This window comes from Oncorhynchus mykiss, chromosome 12, assembly GCF_057628025.1.
Source record: "Oncorhynchus mykiss isolate SJ-2025 chromosome 12, ASM5762802v1, whole genome shotgun sequence".
NCBI classification, from domain to species: Eukaryota; Metazoa; Chordata; class Actinopteri; order Salmoniformes; family Salmonidae; genus Oncorhynchus; species Oncorhynchus mykiss.
In genome coordinates, this window is record NC_143033.1 from 64,336,355 (window position 1) to 64,357,774 (window position 21,420).

Consider the following 21,420-nt stretch of genomic DNA (forward strand, 5'->3'; position numbering starts at 1 on the left):
CAGATACATAGATATACATAGGTACTAGTGAAGTGACTCCTAGTCTTCACCCAATAGCTTAGATTGTCACTTGTCATTTGCCCTTTCTTGCATGCTTTTCATTTGTTCCCTTTTTGACTCTTCGTGTGTTAGGCTATATGCCTAGTAGAACGTTTGTAAGAAGAAATTTAAGTTGTAAAAGCAAATTGTTATTATATGCTTCATTCTTATATTTTGTAATTCCAGTAAAATTTTGATGACAATATCCCAAAGATGAAAGTTGTATATAATGTTATGGTTAGTATAGCATGATGTAACTTGCACTTTGTTTTCAGGGTGGAATGAGATCATGTATTCCCTTAAGTAATATAAAGTCTTTCCTTATCAAATGTAAGACTAAATGACAGTTGTAATATGTTTTGGTGCATATATGCATTTACTATGCTATCCAAATAAGAAAGTGTCTGATTGCAGAACATTCCATAAAATTCTACAAAAATACCACGGGTCTTTAAAACAGCTGTAACTCATTCACAGTTAAAAGGTATTACTATTCTGATATCAGTCAATCTTTACAAGACAAGGAAGACTCAATATATTCTAAGTGTTTCTCTATCTTCATTAGGAAGTGTAAATTGCAGTTGTTTGGAGAAAAAAAAGTGTATGGCACATTTTCACAGGTGTTTTTTCTTGACTGATTACCATTTGATTTACGTCATATCATTTGAAAGGGCTCTTTCTCAGCTTTCAAAATATGTATCATGTTTTCATAATGGTTTGACAACAGCAAAGTATAGCTCATTTAGGTATGCAAGATCTCAGTAAATTCAGGAATTTCAAAACTCTCCAACCGATGATGCAACAATGCCAATATGGCGATTTACAATTAAGTCAGGTTTACAGTCTGTCTATCGACATGTCTGCAGACAATTGTCTTAGCGACATCATGAACATTCTATCGTCGTCCGACATCAAACGTTACACTTATGAAAAAGTATAAACAAAACAGTCTCTGCATGACATCAGCACCCCAGTGCTCCAAATAGCATACTTTATTTTATCACCAATAAAACCCATCCGTTTAAAAAAATGAATTCAGTAAATGTCAACCTAGCAAGCCAGGCAACTAAAAAGCTATTTTCTAAACAATGTTTTGGTTCGTTGTCTAGCCAGTTCAAATAATGACCAGAGTATAGCTGACAACGTCTAAACTTTAGTTACTTGTGATCCATTATTACAGGAAAGTAAACCAACCTAATTATTTACAAGGTAATTGCGAGCTTACAGAAAATAGCTTAGTGCCATAGTGTGACAAAATAAAAGTTGGTCATTCTGAGAATTTTTAGAACAGCATCATCATCAAAGGAGGATTTGGTCTGGTTGCTGTGACAGTACGGTAACCACATCAACGGACACTGCGAGTCGCAGAGAAGTAAACTTTTTTCACGTCTGTGCGACAAGGAAAGTGACGGTCTACAGACATTCCACCTGAGTATAAATCAAATGTTGTTTTGACCAGTGACACTGGTCGCATTCTAATTGCCTACAAACATGTAGACCAAGTATGAACTAGACTTTACAGTTAACTGGGGTTCTAAAGCCTAGTGTTTCCATTCTCCCTTAATGTATTCAGCCATCCAACATTACACATAACACGAGGGCTCAGATTGGGAAGTGCAAATAATGGCAGTCTAGGCAGATCTACGAAGTAACCAAGGTGTCTTCTATTCTGAAAATACTCACAGTAACGGGAGAATCCACCCTCTGTACGTTACTCTCCTCTACCAGAATCTCCCTGTAACACAAACGATGAAGATAGTGATGAAGATTTAGATAGTATCATAAATGTTATAGTAATATGGTCTTTGTGTTTAATTACCTGGCCTTGGCACACAGTGCTTTGACTTCATTTTCCTTGATAAGTTCACAACGCCTAAGTTGTTCTATCTGTCTGTCCAGATCACTGATGTCCCCCATTGTCACACACATATGGAGCGAGAGGCTCACACACAATCCTCACTCTGGGGTCTGGAGGAGTCACCTACAGGGCCTCGCAAACACAGAGTGTATTCTTCACACACAGTCACCCTGGTCCGGAACACACACACACTCGCTGTTCAGGCAGTTATAGTCACAAAGAGAGAGCGGCAGATAGAGGGATCTATGGAAGAGTAAGAAAATACATTTTTTATAGCATGGTAACATGTAGACATTGTTATATGTCTGTCCTGTTCAATGTGAGGGCTTCAAATAGTGTAAACCCCAATAAACCAACTAGCGTAATAGTTAGCGTTACTAGCGAAGTTTGCGAGTTAGTTAGCATGAAGTGAGTTAAACATTAACATAATAACGTTAGTTAATTGGTAACGTTACCTCAGTCTGCTAGTTGGTTGGTCTTTTCATTAAGGTTGGTATTATGGCTATATTTGTATTCATATGTAATACTCAGATCGTTTGTGGTAGAAAAGAGAACTGCGTTGTTAGGATTAGCTAACAATCTTGGCCTGTTTATCAGGTACTTACGAAATGCTAACGTTGCTTAGCTAGCTAATTTAGCTTGCTAGCTAGCTGTTACCAATGTGTTCTAGTCGAAACGGCGTAATCCAAAACTAACATAAATACCTTTGAATATTGGGGAAGAAGAACTCGAGATACATACATATAGCTGTTTTATTCCACGTAAAAGCAATTTTTCCGCTCCACCACGGTTATCTTTTTTCACCGGTTCACCAAACCACAGCCGGACGGGCTCTGTCTGCAACTTCCGCTGTCGGGAACGCGCATTTCGCAGTCATGAAACGGGAGGGGAATTTTTCAGTTTTTAAGCAAAATTTCTACATACTTTCTATTTGGTTTTAGTCGTTTAAGTTGCCACTGAAATAGTTTTTCCCATCTGAAAATGTCAAATAATAACAATATTTATTTGCTATCCACAAACAATTTCACCCCCATTGATGTATATGGACCCCCGATTGCATTTTCTATGTATTGGCCAATGAGAGGCTTTGAAGCCATTGGCACTCCCCAGAAGGAATTGATGGAATTCTACGGAATTTAAATTGAATGTTGTGAGGACAATGTTACATGTATTTAAGCATTTTTTGTTGTTGTAGTGCAGACACTAACATTAGTACTTCAAAATATATATAAACTTTAAGGAAAATTTATATATATTTAGTTTTTTTGTTTAGCACACATAATAAAATATAAATTTAACATGCAACAATTTAAAATATTTTACTGAGTTACAGTTCATGCAAGGAAATCAGTCCACTGAAATAAATAAATTAGACCCTAATCTATGGATTTAACGACTGGGAATACAGACAGATATGCATCTGTTGGTCACAGATACCATAAAAAAATCCAGTCAGTATCTGGTGTGACCACCATTGTCCTCATGCAGCGTGACACATCTCCTTCGCATAGAGTTGATCTGGCTGCTGATTGTGGCCTGTGGAATGTTGTCCGACTCCTCTTCAATGGATGTGCAAAGTTGCTGGATATTGGCAGGAACTGGAAGACGCTGTCATACACGTCGATCCAGAGCATCACAAACATGCTCAATGGGTGAGTATGTGAGTATGCAGGCCATGGAAGAACTGGGACATTTTCAGCTTCCAGGAATTGTGTACAGATCCTTGGGGCCGTGCATGACAATGGGCCTCAGAATCCCATCTCGATAAAATGTTATTGTGTTTGTTATCCGTAGCTTATACCTGCTCATACCACAACCCCACCACCACGGAGCACTTTCTTCACAACGTTGACATCAGCAAACCACTCGCCCCCACACAACGCCATTCAAGTGGTATGCGGTTGTGAAGCCGGTTGGACGTACTGCCAAATTCTCTAAAATGATATTGGAGGCAGCTTATGGTAGAGAAATTAACATATTTTCTGGCAACAGCTCTGTGGCATTGTGTTGTGTGACAAAACTGCACATTTTAGTGGCATTTTATTGTTCCCAGCACAAGGTGCACCTGTGTAATGATCGTGCTGTTGAATCAGCTTCTTGATATGCCACACCTGTCAGGTGGATGGATTATCTTGGCAAATGAGAAATGCTCACTAACAGTAATTTGAGAGAAATAAGCTTTTTGTGCATATGGAACATTTCTGGAATCTTTTATTTCAGCTCATGAAACACTTTTACATGTCACGTTTATATTTTTGTTCAGTGTATTATTTAAAAGAATGCATTAAGATGTCTGTAATATAATAAAAGTGGAACAAACAAATGTAGACATACATTTCTATAGCTTCCAAAATATTTTTTTACATTGTGGGGGAGTGCCAACATGGAGGCGCAGTGGCAGAGCCCCCTGTTCGCCATCTAGTGTGTATGTATGTATGTATGTATGGATGGTGTGTGTGTGTGTGTATATATATATATATATATATATATAGTGCATTCGGAAAGTATTCAGACCCTTCCCTTTTTCCAAATGTTGTTACTTTATAGCCTTATTCTAAAATGTATCAAATAAAAATAAATCCTTATCTACACACAATACACCATAATGACAAAGTGAAATTATATCAATGCATTAACAACAAAAAACGAAAATACCTTATTTACAAGTATTCAGACCCTTTTCTAAGAGATTCAACATTTTCTCTCAGGTGCATCCGGTTTCCATTTGTCCTCCTTGAGGTGTTTCTACAACTTGATTGGAGTCCACCTGTGGTAAATTTGGACATGATTTGGAAAGGCTCACACCTGTCTATATAAGGTCCCACAGTTGACAGTGCATGTCAGAGGAAAAACGAAGCCATGAGGTCAACGGAATTGTCCGTAGAGCTCAGATAGGATCGTGTTGAGGCACAGATCTGGGGAAGGGTACCAATAAATGTCTGACACATTGAAGGTCTTCAAGAACACAGTGGCCTCATTCATTCTTAAATGGATGTTTGGACCCACCAAGACTGTCTGCCCGGCCAAACTGTGCAAGCAAGGGAGAAGGGCCTTGGTCAGGGAGGTGACCAAGAACCCAATGGTCACTCTGACAGAGCTCCAGAGTTCTTCTGTGGAGATGGGAAAACCTTCCTGAAGGACAACTACAGTGTCTTGCGAAAGTATTCGGCCCCCTTGAACTTTGCGACCTTTTGCCACATTTAAGGCTTCAAACATAAAGATATAAAACTGTATTTTTTTGTGAAGAATCAACAACAAGTGGGACACAATCATGAAGTGGAACGACATTTATTGGATATTTCAAACTTTTTTAACAAATCAAAAACTGAAAGATTGGGCGTGCAAAATTATTCAGCCCCCTTAAGTTAATACTTTGTAGCGCCACCTTTTGCTGCTATTACAGCTGTAAGTCGCTTGGGGTATGTCTCTATCAGTTTTGCACATCGAGAGACTGAAATATTTTCCCATTCCTCCTTGCAAAACAGCTCGAACTCAGTGAGGTTGGATGGAGAGCATTTGTGAACAGCAGTTTTCAGTTCTTTCCACAGATTCTCGATTGGATTCAGGTCTGAACTTTGACTTGGCCATTCTAACACCTGGATATGTTTATTTTTGAACCATTCCATTGTAGATTTTGCTTTATGTTTTGGATCATTGTCTTGTTGGAAGACAAATCTCCATCCCAGTCTCAGGTCTTTTGCAGACTCCATCAGGTTTTCTTCCAGAATGGTCCTGTATTTGGCTCCATCCATCTTCCCATCAATTTTAACCATCTTCCCTGTCCCTGCTGAAGAAAAGCAGGCCCAAACCATGATGCTGCCACCACCATGTTTGACAGTGGGGATGGTGTGTTGCTTTTACGCCAAACATAACGTTTTGCATTGTTGCCAAAAAGTTCAATTTTGGTTTCATCTGACCAGGGCACCTTCTTCCACATGTTTGGTGTGTCTCCCAGGTGGCTTGTGGCAAACTTTAAACAACACTTTTTATAGATATCTTTAAGAAATGGCTTTCTTCTTGCCACTTTTCCATAAAGGCCAGATTTGTGCAATATACAACTGATTGTTGTCCTATGGACAGAGTCTCCCACCTCAGCTGTAGATCTCTGCAGTTCATCCAGAGTGATCATGGGCCTCTTGGCTGCATCTCTGATCAGTCTTCTCCTTGTATGAGCTGAAAGTTTAGAGGGACGGCCAGGTCTTGGTAGATTTGCAGTGGTCTGATACTCCTTCCATTTCAATATTATCGCTTGCACAGTGCTCCTTGGGATGTTTAAAGCTTGGGAAATCTTTTTGTATCCAAATCCGGCTTTAAACTTCTTCACAACAGTATCTCGGACCTGCCTGGTGCGTTCCTTGTTCTTCATGATGCTCTCTGCGCTTTTAACGGACCTCTGAGACTATCACAGTGCAGGTGCATTTATACAGAGACTTGATTACACACAGGTGGATTGTATTTATCATCATTAGTCATTTAGGTCAACATTGGATCATTCAGAGATCCTCACTGAACTTCTGGAGAGAGTTTGCTGCACAGAAAGTAAAGGGGCTGAATAATTTTGCACGCCCTATTTTTCAGTTTTTGATTTGTTAAAAAAGTTTGAAATATCCAATAAATGTCATTCCACTTCATGATTGTGTCCCACTTGTTGTGGGAAAATACAGTTTTATATCTTTATGTTTGAAGCCTGAAATGTGGCAAAAGTTTGCAAAGTTCAAGGGGGGCGAATACTTTCGCAAGGCACTGTATCTCTGCAGCACCCCACCAATCAGGCCTTTATGGTAGAGTGGCCACACAGAAGCCACTCCTCAGTAAAAGGCATATGACAGCCGGCTTAACGTTTGCCAAAAGGCACCTAAAGGACTTTCAGACCATGAGAAACAAGAATCTCTGGTCTGATGAAACCAAGACTAAACTCTTTGGCCTGAATGCCAAGCGTCACGTCTGGAGGAAACCTGGCACCATCCCTTCGGTGAAGCATGGTGGCAGCATCATGCTGTGGGGGATAGTTTTTCAGCGGCAGGGACAGGGAAACTAGTCAGGGTCGAGGGAAAGATGAACGGAGCAAAGTACAGAGAGATCCTTAATGAAAACCTTCTCCAGAGCATTCAGAATCTCAGACCGGGGCGAAGGTTGACCTTCCAACAGGACAATGACTCTAAGCACACAGCCAAGACAACGCAAGAGTGGCTTCAGGACAAGTCTCTGAATGTTCTTGACTGGCCCAGCCATGGCCCGGATTTGAATCCAATCAAACATCTCTGGAGAGACCTGAAAATGGCTGTGCAGCGCTCCCCATCCAACCTGACGGAGCTTGAGAGGATCTGCAGAGAATGGGAGAAACTCCCCAAATACAGGTGTGCCAAGCTTGTAGAGTCATACCCAAGAAGACTCGAGGCTGTAATCGCTGCCAAAGGTGCTTCAACAAGGTACTCAGAAAAGGGTCTGAATACTTAACTAATGTATATATATATATATATATATATTTTTTTTTTGTATGTATTAAATTGAGGTATTGTGTGTATGGGTTGAGGTAAAAAAACTATTTCATACATTTTAGAATTAGGCTGTAACGTAAGAAAATGTGGAAAAAGTCAAGGGGTCTGAATACTTTCCAAATGCACTGTAAATCTTTGGTCATCCCACGACCCAGTTGGGCTGGTTCGACCCACAGTTTGGGAACCAGTCAACTTCCGATGTCGGGGAAGCACATTTCTTAGTCATGAAATGGGAGGGGAAACCCTGGCTGAGATTACTTTAGTACCTCTGAATGTAATTTGCAAACCGAAGTGGACGTCGATCCACATTGTGTCTGTTTAAAGTTAGATTACTTAATTGAAACAATAACAAAGTGGCCTGGAGAAATGTAACCACGCTCAGATTTAGACACCCAACTATCCACGATATCAAAATGATCGTTTTAACCATGTTTTGAGGCTATGAAATGGTTGTTTACATTTACATTGTTTTTAAACATCGGGAGTAAACAAGCCTATAGTTTGGGTTCTGAATTGGTACGACAGTTGAACTTAGCTCATGTGGCATTTATAAGTTATATTATTCAATAATCAAGGGGTATAAACAGTTGAAGTCGGAAGTTTACACACAGGTTGGAGTCATTAAATCCCATTTTTCAACCACCCCACAAAATTCTTGTTAAACTATAGTTTTGGCAAGTCGGTTAGGACATCTACTTTGTGCATGACACAAGACATTTTTCCAACAATTGTTTACAGATTATTTCACTGTATCACAATTCCAGTGGGTAAATTGACTGTGCCTTTAAACAGCTTGGAAAATTCTAGAAAATGTCATGGCCTTAGAAGCTTCTGATAGGATAATTGACAACATTTGAGTCAATTGGAGGTGTACCTGTGGATGTATTTCAAGGCCTACCTTCAAACTCAGTGCCTCTTTTCTTGACATCATGGGAGAATCAAAAGAAAAAGCAAAGGATCTTGTGAAGATGCTGGAGGAAACAGGTACAAAGGTATCTATATCCACAGTAAAACAAGTCCCTTATCGACATAACCTGAAAGGCCGCTCAGCAAGGGAGAAGCCACTGCTCCAAAACCGCCATAAAAAATCCAGACTTGTTGAAACTATACATGGGGACGAAGATTGTACGTTTTGGAGAAATGTCCTCTGGTCTGATGAAACAAAAATAGAACTGTTTGGCCATAATGACCATCGTTATGTTTGGAGGAAAAAGGGGGAGGTTTGCAAGCAGAAGAACACCATCCCAACCGTGAAGCACAGGGTGGCAGCATCATGTTGTGGGGGTGCTTTGCTGCAGGAGGGACTGGTGCACTTCACAAAATAGATGGCATCATGAGGGAGGAAAATGATCTGGATATATTGAAGCAACATCTCAAGACATCAGTCAGGAAGTTAAAGCTTGGTCACAAATGGGTCTTCCAAATGGACAATGACCCCAAGCATACTTCCAAAGCAAAATGGCTTAAGGACAACAAAGTCGAGGTATTGGAGTGGCCATCACAAAGCCCTGACCTCAATCCTATAGAAAATGTGTGGGCAGAACTGAAAAAGCGTGTGCGAGCAAGGAGCTCTTACAAACCTGACTCAGTTACACCAGCTCTGTCAGGAGGAATGGGCCAAAATTCACCCAACTTATTGTGGGAAGCTTGTGGAAGGCTACCCAAAACATTTGACCCAACTTATTGTGGGAAGCTTGTGGAAGGCTACCCAAAACATTTGACCCAAGTTAAACAATTTAAAGGCAATACTGCCAAATACTAATTGAGTGTATGTAAACTTCTGACCCACTGGGAATGTGATGAAAGAAATAAAAGCTTAAATAAATAATTCTCTACTATTATTCTGACATTTCACATTCTTAAAATGAAGTGGTGAACCTAACTGACCTAAGACAAGGCATTTTTTACAAGGAAATAAATGTCAGGAATTGTGAAAAATTGAGTTAAAATGTATTTGGTTAAGGTGTATGCAAACTTCTGACTTCAATTGTATAATTAATTTAAAAGTCAAAATGGATGTAGCAACTAAGGATTCTAGCTTTAATTATGGAATTTATCTTATTTAAAAACAAAATAGGCCTACAGAACAATAAACCACACATTTGATTCAAAATCTTATTTTTTTTTTAATCACTTGTAGAATCTCAGGTCATTTTTCAAAAGTTGAACATTGATCATACAAGCCCACCACATGTAAACACTGTAAGCAGAGCTAAGTTAGAGCATTCACAATTTTATAACAGTAACTCAACAATAGCAGCAAAGAAAAAGTTAGTGGTTACATTTAAAAAAAATATTAGCAGGATACTAGACATTGGAATGTAGTGAAAAGATAAATATATTAAAACATACAATCCTGATAATTATCAAAGGCACATTGACAAATGTCCTTGGTGATGGCAGAAATATTGAAGTTAGTTGGCTAGTGATATGAAACTTGTACCAGTCGTAACAATGTGATTTCTAAGTAAATGGAGGAATCTACCACACACCCAGCAAGGTTGCTAAGGTGCAGGAAGATGTCTGAACAGACCTCTAATTTAAGCATAACAATAATTATCAGCAATTTCCATCCACCCCAGCTGTAGAGAGTCTCTTCTTCAGACCTCCAAGGAAATACCAAGCACTTCAAAACATGATACTACCTCTTTTGCACTTCCCACCAGTCTTTCTCCCTCTACTATCTCTCATAGTGAGCAGAAGTATCTGTGGACTGGGAAAGCTATGAGGCCGGAGACGGCGATGCCCAGACTGTCTCCTACACTGGCTGCCACCATGGCAAACTCCCTCTGTCTGTCTCCAGTCTGCAGGGAGAGAGGGGAAAGGTAAGGGGTGTGGCACGCAAACACACAAAAACATGTCCGATGGCTGACCCTCCAGCTAATGTTACATATTGACATAAACACAACCTTATATGCAGGCTGACAAACAAACACACACACACACTGGTGACTGACCTCCTTGCTGATGAAGTAGAATGTGTTGACGTATGCAGCTCCTCCCAGCAACCCCTCGTAGAGGACTATCACAAACACCAGCCATGCACTGGGCAGGAACTGGTAGTACACCGACAATAACAGCAACACCGCGTTCACACACTGAGGGAGACAGAGCAACACCGCGTTCACACACTGAGGGACCAGGGCCCGTATTCACAAAGCATCTTAGAGTAGGAGTGCTGATCTAGGACGATAAAATGACATGGACAGGGGGGACCCGATCCTAGATCAACACGCCTACACTGAGACGCTTTATGAATAAGGGTACAAAAGGTAGTGGTGGGGATGGTGGGGGAGATAGAGGGGAGGAAGAAGAAAATATAAAGCCAGGTGGAGAGAGAGAAAGATCAGAGAAAGTTATAGCTCCACCACTAGGTCTGTTACGCTGACCGTATTACCACCACACCTGCAATCACGAGTCATGACCGCAGTCAAATTCCACATGACAGTTGAGTCACGGTAACTATGCTTCTCCAAAACTGCACTCTGATGTTGCCGATGGTCATTAGTAGCCTACCAAACTTGCTAACAGCCAGTCGCTAATGACCTGGTACTCAGCGCTCTATTGTCCCTCTATTTCAATGCAAATGCATTCCAAAAATCTAATCAAACACTAAATGTTTTTATTTCACCTTTATTTAACCAGGTAGGCAAGTTGAGAACAAGTTCTCATTTACAACTGCGACCTGGCCAAGATAAAGCAAAGCAGTTCGACACATACAACGACACAAAGTTACACATGGAGTAAAACAAACATACATTCAATAATACAGTATAAACAATATACGATGTGAGCAAATGAGGTGAGATAAGGGAGGTAAAGGCAAAAAAAGGCCATGGTGGCAAAGTAAATACAATATAGCAAGTAAAACACTGGAATGGTAGATTTGCAGTGGAAGAATGTGCAAAGTAGAAATAAAAATAATGGAGTGCAAAGGAGCTAAATAAATTAATTAATTAATTAAATACAGTTGGGAAAGAGGTAGTTGTTTGGGCTAAATTATAGGTGGGCTAAGTACAGGTGCAGTAGTCTGTGAGCTGCTCTGACAGTGAGATGAGACTGACTAATATCTCAGTAGCTTTAAATGGCATATCTGTCCAAATGAATATATTTCCATGGCTGAGTTCAATGCTTCCCCTTCTGGCTATTTGGATAAAATCATAATGCAGTTTCTAAATATATATGGCAGGATAAGCGAGCCCGGATCAAATGAAAAAAACTAAGAGGGAAAGACGTAGGAGGACTATCCGTACCGAACTTTAAATTGTATTTCCAGGCACTAGCATTTCGTTCCATCCTAAATTGGTTTAGACATGAATCTTCTGCCCCGTTGCGGAGTATAGAGTGAAATATGGTGTCTCCTATTGCCCTGGAAGAGGTGGTCTTCACTGATATAACCCTTAAACAAATGTAAACTACGCTTTGGTCCTTTATTGATCACACAATTTCTATATGGTGTCAAATTGAAAATCGATATAACTGGGATTCAAAATGACATGCCTATACTCCAATATTTCACAATAATGCCTTGTGATCTGGAGGGTGGCCTTTTGCATCCCTCCCAATGGTCCAAATGTGAAATCCATACCCTTGCTGATGTCATGGATAGTAATGGTTCGTGAACATTCCAAGAATTGAAAGACAGATACAGTGCCTTGCGAAAGTATTCGGCCCCCTTGAACTTTGCGACCTTTTGCCACATTTCAGGCTTCAAACATAAAGATATAAAACTGTATTTTTTGTGAAGAATCAACAACAAGTGGGACACAATCATGAAGTGGAACGACATTTATTGGATATTTCAAACTTTTTTAACAAATCAAAAACTGAAAAATTGGGCGTGCAAAATTATTCAGCCCCCTTAAGTTAATACTTTGTAGCGTCACCTTTTGCTGCGATTACAGCTGTAAGTCGCTTGGGGTATGTCTCTATCAGTTTTGCACATCGAGAGACTGACATTTTTTCCCATTCCTCCTTGCAAAACAGCTCGAGCTCAGTGAGGTTGGATGGAGAGCATTTGTGAACAGCAGTTTTCAGTTCTTTCCACAGATTCTCGATTGGATTCAGGTCTGGACTTTGACTTGGCCATTCTAACACCTGGATATGTTTATTTTTGAACCATTCCATTGTAGATTTTGCTTTATGTTTTGGATCATTGTCTTGTTGGAAGACAAATCTCCGTCCCAGTCTCAGGTCTTTTGCAGACTCCATCAGGTTTTCTTCCAGAATGGTCCTGTATTTGGCTCCATCCATCTTCCCATCAATTTTAACCAACTTCCCTGTCCCTGCTGAAGAAAAGCAGGCCCAAACCATGATGCTGCCACCACCATGTTTGACAGTGGGCATGGTGTGTTCAGGGTGATGAGCTGTGTTGCTTTTACGCCAAACATAACGTTTTGCATTGTTGCCAAAAAGTTCAATTTTGGTTTCATCTGACCAGAGCACCTTCTTCCACATGTTTGGTGTGTCTCCCAGGTGGCTTGTGGCAAACTTTAAATGACACCTTTTATGGATATCTTTAAGAAATGGCTTTCTTCTTGCCACTCTTCCATAAAGGCCAGATTTGTGCAATATACGACTGATTGTTGTCCTATGGACAGAGTCTCCCACCTCAGCTGTAGATCTCTGCAGTTCATCCAGAGTGATCATGGGCCTCTTGGCTGCATCTCTGATCAGTCTTCTCCTTGTATGAGCTGAAAGTTTAGAGGGACGGCCAAGTCTTGGTAGATTTGCAGTGGTCTGATACTCCTTCCATTTCAATATTATCGCTTGCACAGTGCTCCTTGGGATGTTTAAAGCTTGGGAAATATTTTTGTATCCAAATCCGGCTTTAAACTTCTTCACAACAGTATCTCGGACCTGCCTGGTGTGTTCCTTGTTCTTCCTGATGCTCTCTGCGCTTTTAACGGACCTCTGAGACTATCACAGTGCAGGTGCATTTATACGGAGACTTGATTACACACAGGTGGATTGTATTTATCATCAGTCATTTAGGTCAACATTGGATCATTCAAAGATCCTCACTGAACTTCTGGAGAGAGTTTGCTGCACTGAAAGTAAAGGGGCTGAATAATTTTGCACGCCCAATTTTTCAGTTTTTGATTTGTTAAAAAAGTTTGAAATATCCAATAAATGTCGTTCCACTTCATGATTGTGTCCCACTTGTTGTTGATTCTTCACAAAAAAATACAGTTTTATATCTTCATGTTTGAAGCCTGAAATGTGGCAAAAGGTCGCAAAGTTCAAGGGGGCCGAATACTTTCGCAAGGCACTGTACATACCAAGCAAATCTTTTTTCTATATTTACAATTTAGTTCAGCTTTGCTGGCCTATGGAGTCCCCTGGGAAACCCAACTACCGAACCATCCAATGCTGGGATTTATAAATAAATGATCTGGGCTCCTGAAAAGGACTGATCTCTATAATATAGAAAACTTTTGGAAAGCTCATTCTGAGCTAGTCATAAAAAAAATGGTCCATAGATCAAATTGAATTCGGAACAACCCTTTAACTGGAACAGAACATTGAAAAACATGACTTTGGCATCCCGTAATCTGAACCATCAATTTATACATTGTCTGTTCACACACTGTATTTAACACTGAGGAATCGTTTTACGATTAAATTGACCCCAACTCCTAAAATCAGGTAAGCACACTCCTCCATATGTGGGTGTACCCTGCAGTTAAATGCTTCTTGGCAAAGATAGAAATTTAATTTAGAAGTGCATGAATGTAAATTCAATGCTTTGCATCTGTTACTTAACGATGATAGCTCCTTGAATCTCTCAATCAGAGATGATTAATGCTGACAGGCAACACTGCCGCAAAATATTATGTTGGATCTTACACGGCAATCACCTCACTCTCTCCCAATTTGCCAGTGGATACAGTTACTTTTAGAAGTTAGAACATAATTTGTATTTATTATGGATCCCCATTAGCTGCTGCCTTGGCATTGGAAAACCTTTGTGGTTAAATCTGTTTGAAATTCACTGCTTGACTGAGGGATCTTACAATTGTCTGTATGTGTGGGGTACAGAGATGAGGTAGTCGTTAAACACTTATTGTACACAGAGTGAGTCCATACAACTTGTGTGACTTGTTCAGCAAATGTTTACTTCTGAACTTATCTATGCTTCCAAATGGGTTGAATACTTAACTCAAGACATTTCAGCTTTTAATTAATTTGTAAAAATTTCTAAACATAATTCAATTTTTACATTATGGGGTATTGTGTGAAGGCCAGTGACAATCTCAATTGAATCCATTTTAAATTCAGGCTGTAACACAATAAAAATGTAGAAAAATCGAAAGGGTGTGAATACATTTAAGGCATAGTACCAAATAAAAATGGCCTAGAAGGCCAGCATCCCGGAGTCGCCTTTTCACTGTTGACGTTGAGACTGGTGTTTTGCGGGTACTATTTAATGAAGCTGCCAGTTCAGGACTTGTGAGGCTTCTTTCTCAAACTAGACACTAAATGTACTTGTCCTCTTGATCAGTTGGGCACCGGGGCCTCCCACTCTTTCTATTCTGGTTAGAGCCAGTTGCCACATGTCTCAAATTTTTAGGGAGAATGTAATTGGCATGATGACTGCAGGAATGTTCACCAGAGCGGTTGTCAAATAATTTAAATGTTAATTTCTGTACCATAAGCCACCTCCATTGTTTTAGAGAATTTGGCAATACGTCCAACCGACCTCACAACCGCAGTCCATGTGTATGGCATCGTGTGGGCGAGCGGTTTACTGATATCAACGTTGTGAACAGAGTGCCCCATGGTGGGGTTATGGTATGGGGAGGCATAAGCTACGGACAACAAATACAATTGCATTTTATCGATGGCAATTTGAATGCACAGAGATACCGTGACGAGATCCTGAGGCCCATTGTCGTGCACGGCTCCATGCCGCAAGGATCTGTACACAATTACTGTAAGCTGAAAATATCCCAGTTCTTCCGTGGCCTGCATAGTCAGACATGTTACCCGTAGAGCATGTTTGGGATGCTCTGGATTGACGTGTACGACAGCGTGTTCCAGTCCCCGCCAATATCAAACAACTTTGCACTGCCATTGACGAGGAGTTGGACATCATTCCACAGGCCACAATCAACAGCCTGATTGACTCTATGCAAAGTAGATGTGTCGCGCTGCATGAGGCAAATGGTGGTCACACCAGATACTGACTGGCTTTCTGATCCAGCCTCTTTTTTTTAAAGGTATCTGTATTCTCAGTCATGTGAACTCATATCAATTGACGGATTTCCTTACATGAACTGAACTGTAAATCTTAGAAATTGTTTCATTTTGTGTTTATTTTTGTTCAGTATATTATTTAGTATGTAAAGACAACATTAAATTGAGAATAGTCTAATGGGTGAGAATATTATCACTTGTGAATGATGCCCAGTGTGTGCAGTCTAAAGAAAAACAGCACATGCATTATTTTAAAACTTTTTCAGCTCATAAGCCTATACGTTTTGATAAGGTTTGTATCACAGTTTGTATCATGGCCAAATTACTCAAAGCGTAGCCTATAAGCCTAGGACCCCTGGAACAGGGTTGGAGAGCCCATAGCCAACAGAACTTGGTGAACCGTGTTCTTATAAGCCCAGTCATTGCGCTATGGCGTGTGAACAGAGTTTTGACTGGCCACCATTTAAAAGAGGATCCCAGCTTTCTTGTGATGCTATATTTATTGCTCAATTCTTAAAATTAAGCACATTAATCCTCTTTATGACCAGTGTAGCCTACCTGGCATATACAAAAAATTAAATCGCACGTAACGTTCTTTCTATTTGAGTGCAGGCTACTGATTTTTTTTTGTGTGGGCCATTCTAAAAATAAAAAAAATGCACAAATATGTAAACACCAGATTACATTGAGAATAGTCAGATAGTTGAGAATATTATCAAGTACTTGTCAAATTGTGGATGAGAGACTGATGAAGTGTGTGCAACCTGAGCAAGAAACAGCAGAGCGCATGCCTTTCATCCAACTCTTTTCAAATCATCATTAGTCGCACAACTAAAGTTGCATACATAACTACATATTCAGCATATAGAAGGACCTGTTTCAAATGATCACTTTGTTAACCACAACACAGAATAGCCATTTGTGGGCACACCCTCTGAAGTCAATATCCTTTCTATTATATTCTTCTTCCTATCAAATAATGCCACGGAATTCTAAGAAAATCCTGTAAAAATAATTAGTGTAGCCCACAGCCATATGGCAGAGCCAGATCAGGGCCTAACATGAGGACAACTCAAAATATGCTGTTCTGTTCTTCGGTATAGGTTACATTTTCTTCATATAATGGTTCTTTAGATCTACTTAAAATAATTAATTTATTGTGATGGTGTAGGCTATATTAAATGGATTTATTAGACTTTTTAAAATGCAGATGTTCCAAAGATCTGCATCAGAGTTGCTTGTAGGCTATGCGTGGAAGCCCAAAGATGCTAAATGTTTTGTTATTTAAAAGGAATATTACAGTGAGACAGGCAGTTATTTGCATAACAGTTACCGGCTGATAAAATGTAATGACCGACAATTTCATCACCGCTTGCTGGTGACACTGATTTATTTAGAATTCAAGGCACACTTAACCAGCATGGCTAAAACGGCATTCTGCAGCGATACGCCATTCCATCTGGTTTGGGACTGTCATTTTTCAAGGGCTATTTGACCAAGAAGGAGAGTGATGGAGTGCTGCATCAGATGATCTGGCCTCCACAATCACCCGACCTCAACCCAATTGAGATGGTTTGGGATGAGTTGGACCTCAGAGTGAAGGAAAAGCAGCCAACAAGTGCTCAGTATATGTGGGAACTACTTCAAGACTGTTGGAAAATCATTCCAGGTGAAGCTAGTTCAGAGAATGCTACGAGTGTGCAAAGCTGTCATCAAGGTGGCTACTTAGAAGATTCTCAAATATAAATCTATATTTGTGTAACACTTTTGTTTACTACATGATTCCATGTGTTATTTTATAGTTTTGATCTCTTCACTATAATTCTAAATAGTAAAAAGAAAAGAAAAACCCTGGAATGAGTAGGTGTCCAAACTTCTGACAGGTACTGTATATCATCTATTGTTCACTCACCTGAAGCAGAGAGAGAGCCCAGATTCTCCTGAACTTCACACAGCAGAGAGAGGATCGCGAGACCAACACCCCCACCTGGTACAGTGTCTGGTACCTGAACACAAACACACACACACACACACACACACACACAAAGAATGTGAGTTAATAGCTTTACACCACTTAATCAGAGAAGTTTACATTCACCTTAGCCAAATACATTTTAACTCAGATTTTCATCATTCCTGACATTTAATCCTAGTAAAAATTCCCTGTTTTAGGTCAGTTAGGATCACCACTTTATTTTAAGAATGTGAAATGTCAGAATAATAGTACAGTGATTTATTTCAACTTTTATTTCTTTCATCACATTCCCAGTGAGTCAGAAGTTTATATATACTCAATTAGTATTTGGCAGTATTGCCTTTAAATTGTTTAACTTGGGTCAAATGTTTTGGGTAGCCTTCCATAAGCTTCCCACAATAAGTTGGGTGAATCTGTCCTCCTGACAGAGCTGGTGTAACTGAGTCAGGTTTGTAGGTCTCCTTGCTCGCACACGGTTCTTCAGTTCTGCCCACACATTTTCTATAGGGTTGAGGTCAGGGATTTGTGATGGCCACTCCAATACCTCGACTTTGTTGTCCTTAACATTTTTGGGATAGGGGGCATTTTCACTTTTGGATGAATAGCGTGCCCAGAGTGAACTGCCTCCTACTCTGTCCCAGATGTTAATATATGCATATTATTATTAGTATTGGATAGAAAACACTCTGAAGTTTCTAAAACTGTTTGAGTAGAACTCCTATGGCAGGCAAAAACCTGGGAAAAATCCAACCAGGAAGTGGGAAATCTGAGGTTTGTAGTTTTTCCAATATACAGTGTCTGTGGGGTCATTTTGCACTTCCTAAGGCTTCCACTAGATATCAACAGTCTTTAGAACCTTGTTTGAGGCTTCTACTGTGAAGGGGGGCTGAATGAGAGGGGAATGAGCCAGGTGTGTGGCAGAGTGCCATGGGCTTGTGACTTCGCGTTCATGTGAGAGTTACCTCGCGTTCCATTGCTTTTCTACAGACAAAGGAATTCTCCAGTTGGAACATTAATAAAGATTTATGTTAAAAACATCCTAAAGATTGATTCTATACTTCGTTTGACATGTTTCATACGACCTGTAACGTAACCTTTCGAGTTTTTGTCTGGACGTAGTGCTCGTGCCTCATGAAGATGGATTACTGGGTTGAATATGCTAACAACAAGTCTCTATTTGGACATAAATAATGTACTTCATGGAACAAATCAGTCATTTATTGTTGAACTGGGATTCCTGGGAGTGCCTTCTGATGAAGATCATCAAAGGTAAGTGAATATTTATAATGTTATTTCTAACTTCTGTTGACTCCAACATGGCGGATATTTCTTTGGCTGGATTGGGCACTGAGCGCCGTACTCAGATTATGCTTTTTCCATAAAGTTTAAAAAAAATCTGACACAGCGGTTGCATTAAGGATATGTCTATCTTTAATTCTGTGAGTAACACTATCTTTTATCAATGTTTATTGAGTACTTCTGCAAAATCACCGGATGTTTTGGAATCAAAACATTACTTCACGTAACGCGCCAATGTAAACTGAGATTTTTGGATATAAATATGCACATTATTGAACAAAACATATATGTATTGTGTAACATGATGTCCTATGATGAAGATCAAAGGTTAGTGATTAATTTTATCTATATTTCTGCTTTTTGTGACTCCTATCTTTGGCTGGAAAAATGGCTGTGTTTTTTTTTACTTGGCTATGCACTAACAATCATATGTTGTGCTTTCGCTGTAAAGCCTTTTTGAAATCAGACACGATGGGTAGATTAACAAGAAGCTTCTTTGATTTGTTGTATTGGACTTGTTAATGTGTGAAAGTTACATTTTTCAAAAAAATATTTTTGAATTTTGCACACTGCCTTTTCAGCAGAATGTTGTCGAGGGGGTTCCGCTAGCCTGCCCTAGAAAGGTTAAGCCATTTTGCCAAAACTTTGGAAGTATGCTTGGGGTCATTGTCCATTTGGAAGATCCATTTGCATCCAAGCTTTAACTTCCTGAATGATGTCTTGAAATGTTGCTTCGAAATATCCATATAGATGTCATCATGACAGAGGAACATTTTTTTGTGAAGTGCACCAGTCCCTCCAGAAGCAAAGCACCCCCACAACATGATGCTGCCACCCCCGTGCTTCACGGTTGGGATGGTGTTCTTTTGCTTGCAAGCCTCCCCCTTTCTCCTCCAAACGTATCGATGGTCATTATGGCCAAACAGTTATATTTTTGTTTCATCAGACCAGAGGACATTTCTCCAAAAAGTACAATCTTCGTCCCCATGAGCAGTTGCAAACCGTAGTCTGGCTTTTTTATTCCTTGCTGAGCGGCCTTTCAGGTTATGTCGATATAGGACTCGTTTTACTGTGGATATAGATTATTTTGTACCCGTTTCCTCCAGCATCTTAACAAGGTCCTTTGCTGTTGTTCTGGGATTGATTTGCACTTTTCGCACCAAAGTACGTTCATCTCTAGGAGACAGAACGCGTCTCCTTCCTGAGCGGTATGACGGCTGTGTGGTCCCATGGTGTTCATACTTGCGTACTATTGCTTGTACAGATGAACGTGTTCCCTTCAGGCGTTTGGAAATTGCTTCCAAGGATGAACCAGACTTGTAGACTTGTGGACAATTTCTTCTGAGGTCTTGGCTGATTTCTTTTGATTTTCCCATGATGTCAAGCAAAGAGGCACTGAGTTTGAAGGTAGGCCTTGAAATACATCCACATGTACACCTCCAACTGACTCAAATGATGACATTTTCTGGAATTTTCCGAGCTGTTTAAAGGCACAGTCAACTTAGTGTATGTAAACTTCTGACCCACTGGAAATGTGATACAGTGACTAAGTGAAATAATCTGTATGTAAACAATTGTTGGAAAAATTACTTGTGTCATGCACAAAGTAGATGTCCTAACCGACTTGCCAAAACTATAGTTTGTAACAAGAAATTTGTGGAGTGGTTGAAAAATGAGTTTTAATGACTCCAACCTAAGCGCATGTAAACTTCCAACTTCAACTGTATATATTCTGAATGGTACTGACCAGCGATACTGCTCTGCATGGGAGAGATAGAAGTTTGGGAAATATAGGAGTTCCAACTGTAAAGAAAGTAGAAAAATTAGGAAATGAGTTCAAACTGTAACAAGAAGTTGGGGGTCATCCATACTATACAATGAGAATGGAAGTGATGGTGAGAATATCAACTAATTGCAGTGACACTATAAACTGCCAAGGGGCGACAGAGGCCTTACTCACCAGGCCCTGGTTGATGAAGTACTCCGCGAAGTAGACAACTCCTAACGGAACCACAAACCTCAGCAGACCCTGAGGGGAGGCGGTAGAATTGATATTAGCAGATTGGCAATAACATATGGAGCACATCAAGACTGAGTAAAACTTACTAGGCCAGGGTTAAACTGATTATTTAGCACATGTGAAAATGAAATTAAAGTAAAACTGTTCTGTGTCTATCACATTGGGGAATTGAGTTTATATTGACTGGGAAAAAATGATATTTATGAGATTTTGGCCTGGCTTACCCTGGTCTGGGCCAACTTTGAGAGCGTATATAACTTTTTAATCTGAAAATGGTACAGACCAAGTCCACTTTTCTAAAGTGACTTCAAACTCACTTTAGTGATGTGTAGTTTCTCAATACATGTCAGTGGTCCAGTGACCTTGTCTTCTATTATATTCAGAAGGAAGGAAGTGAAGATGGGCTGTTTGGTTAATCAATGTCCTACAAAATATTTTACAATTAAAATGTAATATTTCATTACTTAAAAATATATTGTGTTAAACATCCATATTACCACACATCACTTTCCTCAAAATTCTTTATCATGTC

At 39.8% G+C, this 21,420-nt stretch overlaps 2 protein-coding genes across 25 annotated transcripts in view; both read right to left on the reverse strand.

Annotated features, from left to right (window-relative positions):
• Nucleotides 1-1,024: 1,024 nt before the first annotated feature.
• On the reverse strand, nucleotides 1,025-2,671 carry pp4c (Serine/threonine-protein phosphatase 4 catalytic subunit). Its single transcript, NM_001165130.1, is given in 4 exon segments — nucleotides 1,025-1,428; nucleotides 1,723-1,774; nucleotides 1,859-2,140; nucleotides 2,602-2,671. Coding segments are annotated over 3 exon segments (168 nt in total). The 5' UTR covers nucleotides 1,969-2,140; nucleotides 2,602-2,671; the 3' UTR covers nucleotides 1,025-1,422.
• Nucleotides 2,672-9,501: 6,830 nt separating this feature from the next.
• cln3 (CLN3 lysosomal/endosomal transmembrane protein, battenin) overlaps nucleotides 9,502-21,420 on the reverse strand; it is a 175,591-nt gene continuing 163,672 nt past the window's right edge. For 7 of the 24 annotated variants that reach the window (XM_021626061.3, XM_090192950.1, XM_090192955.1 and 4 more), the window contains 6 exons: nucleotides 21,206-21,258; nucleotides 20,829-20,897; nucleotides 20,616-20,671; nucleotides 17,507-17,600; nucleotides 10,353-10,493; nucleotides 9,502-10,199 (listed from right to left, as the gene is read on the reverse strand). In XM_021626061.3, coding sequence (XP_021481736.1) covers nucleotides 10,083-10,199; nucleotides 10,353-10,493; nucleotides 17,507-17,600; nucleotides 20,616-20,671; nucleotides 20,829-20,897; nucleotides 21,206-21,258 — 530 coding nt within the window. In that variant the 3' untranslated portion in view covers nucleotides 9,502-10,082. Of the gene's footprint in view, nucleotides 10,200-10,352; nucleotides 10,527-17,506; nucleotides 17,601-20,615; nucleotides 20,672-20,828; nucleotides 20,898-21,205; nucleotides 21,313-21,420 lie in introns of all 24 variants that reach the window. The other 17 variants (XM_090192943.1, XM_090192947.1, XM_090192939.1 and 14 more) reach the window with 7 other exon arrangements.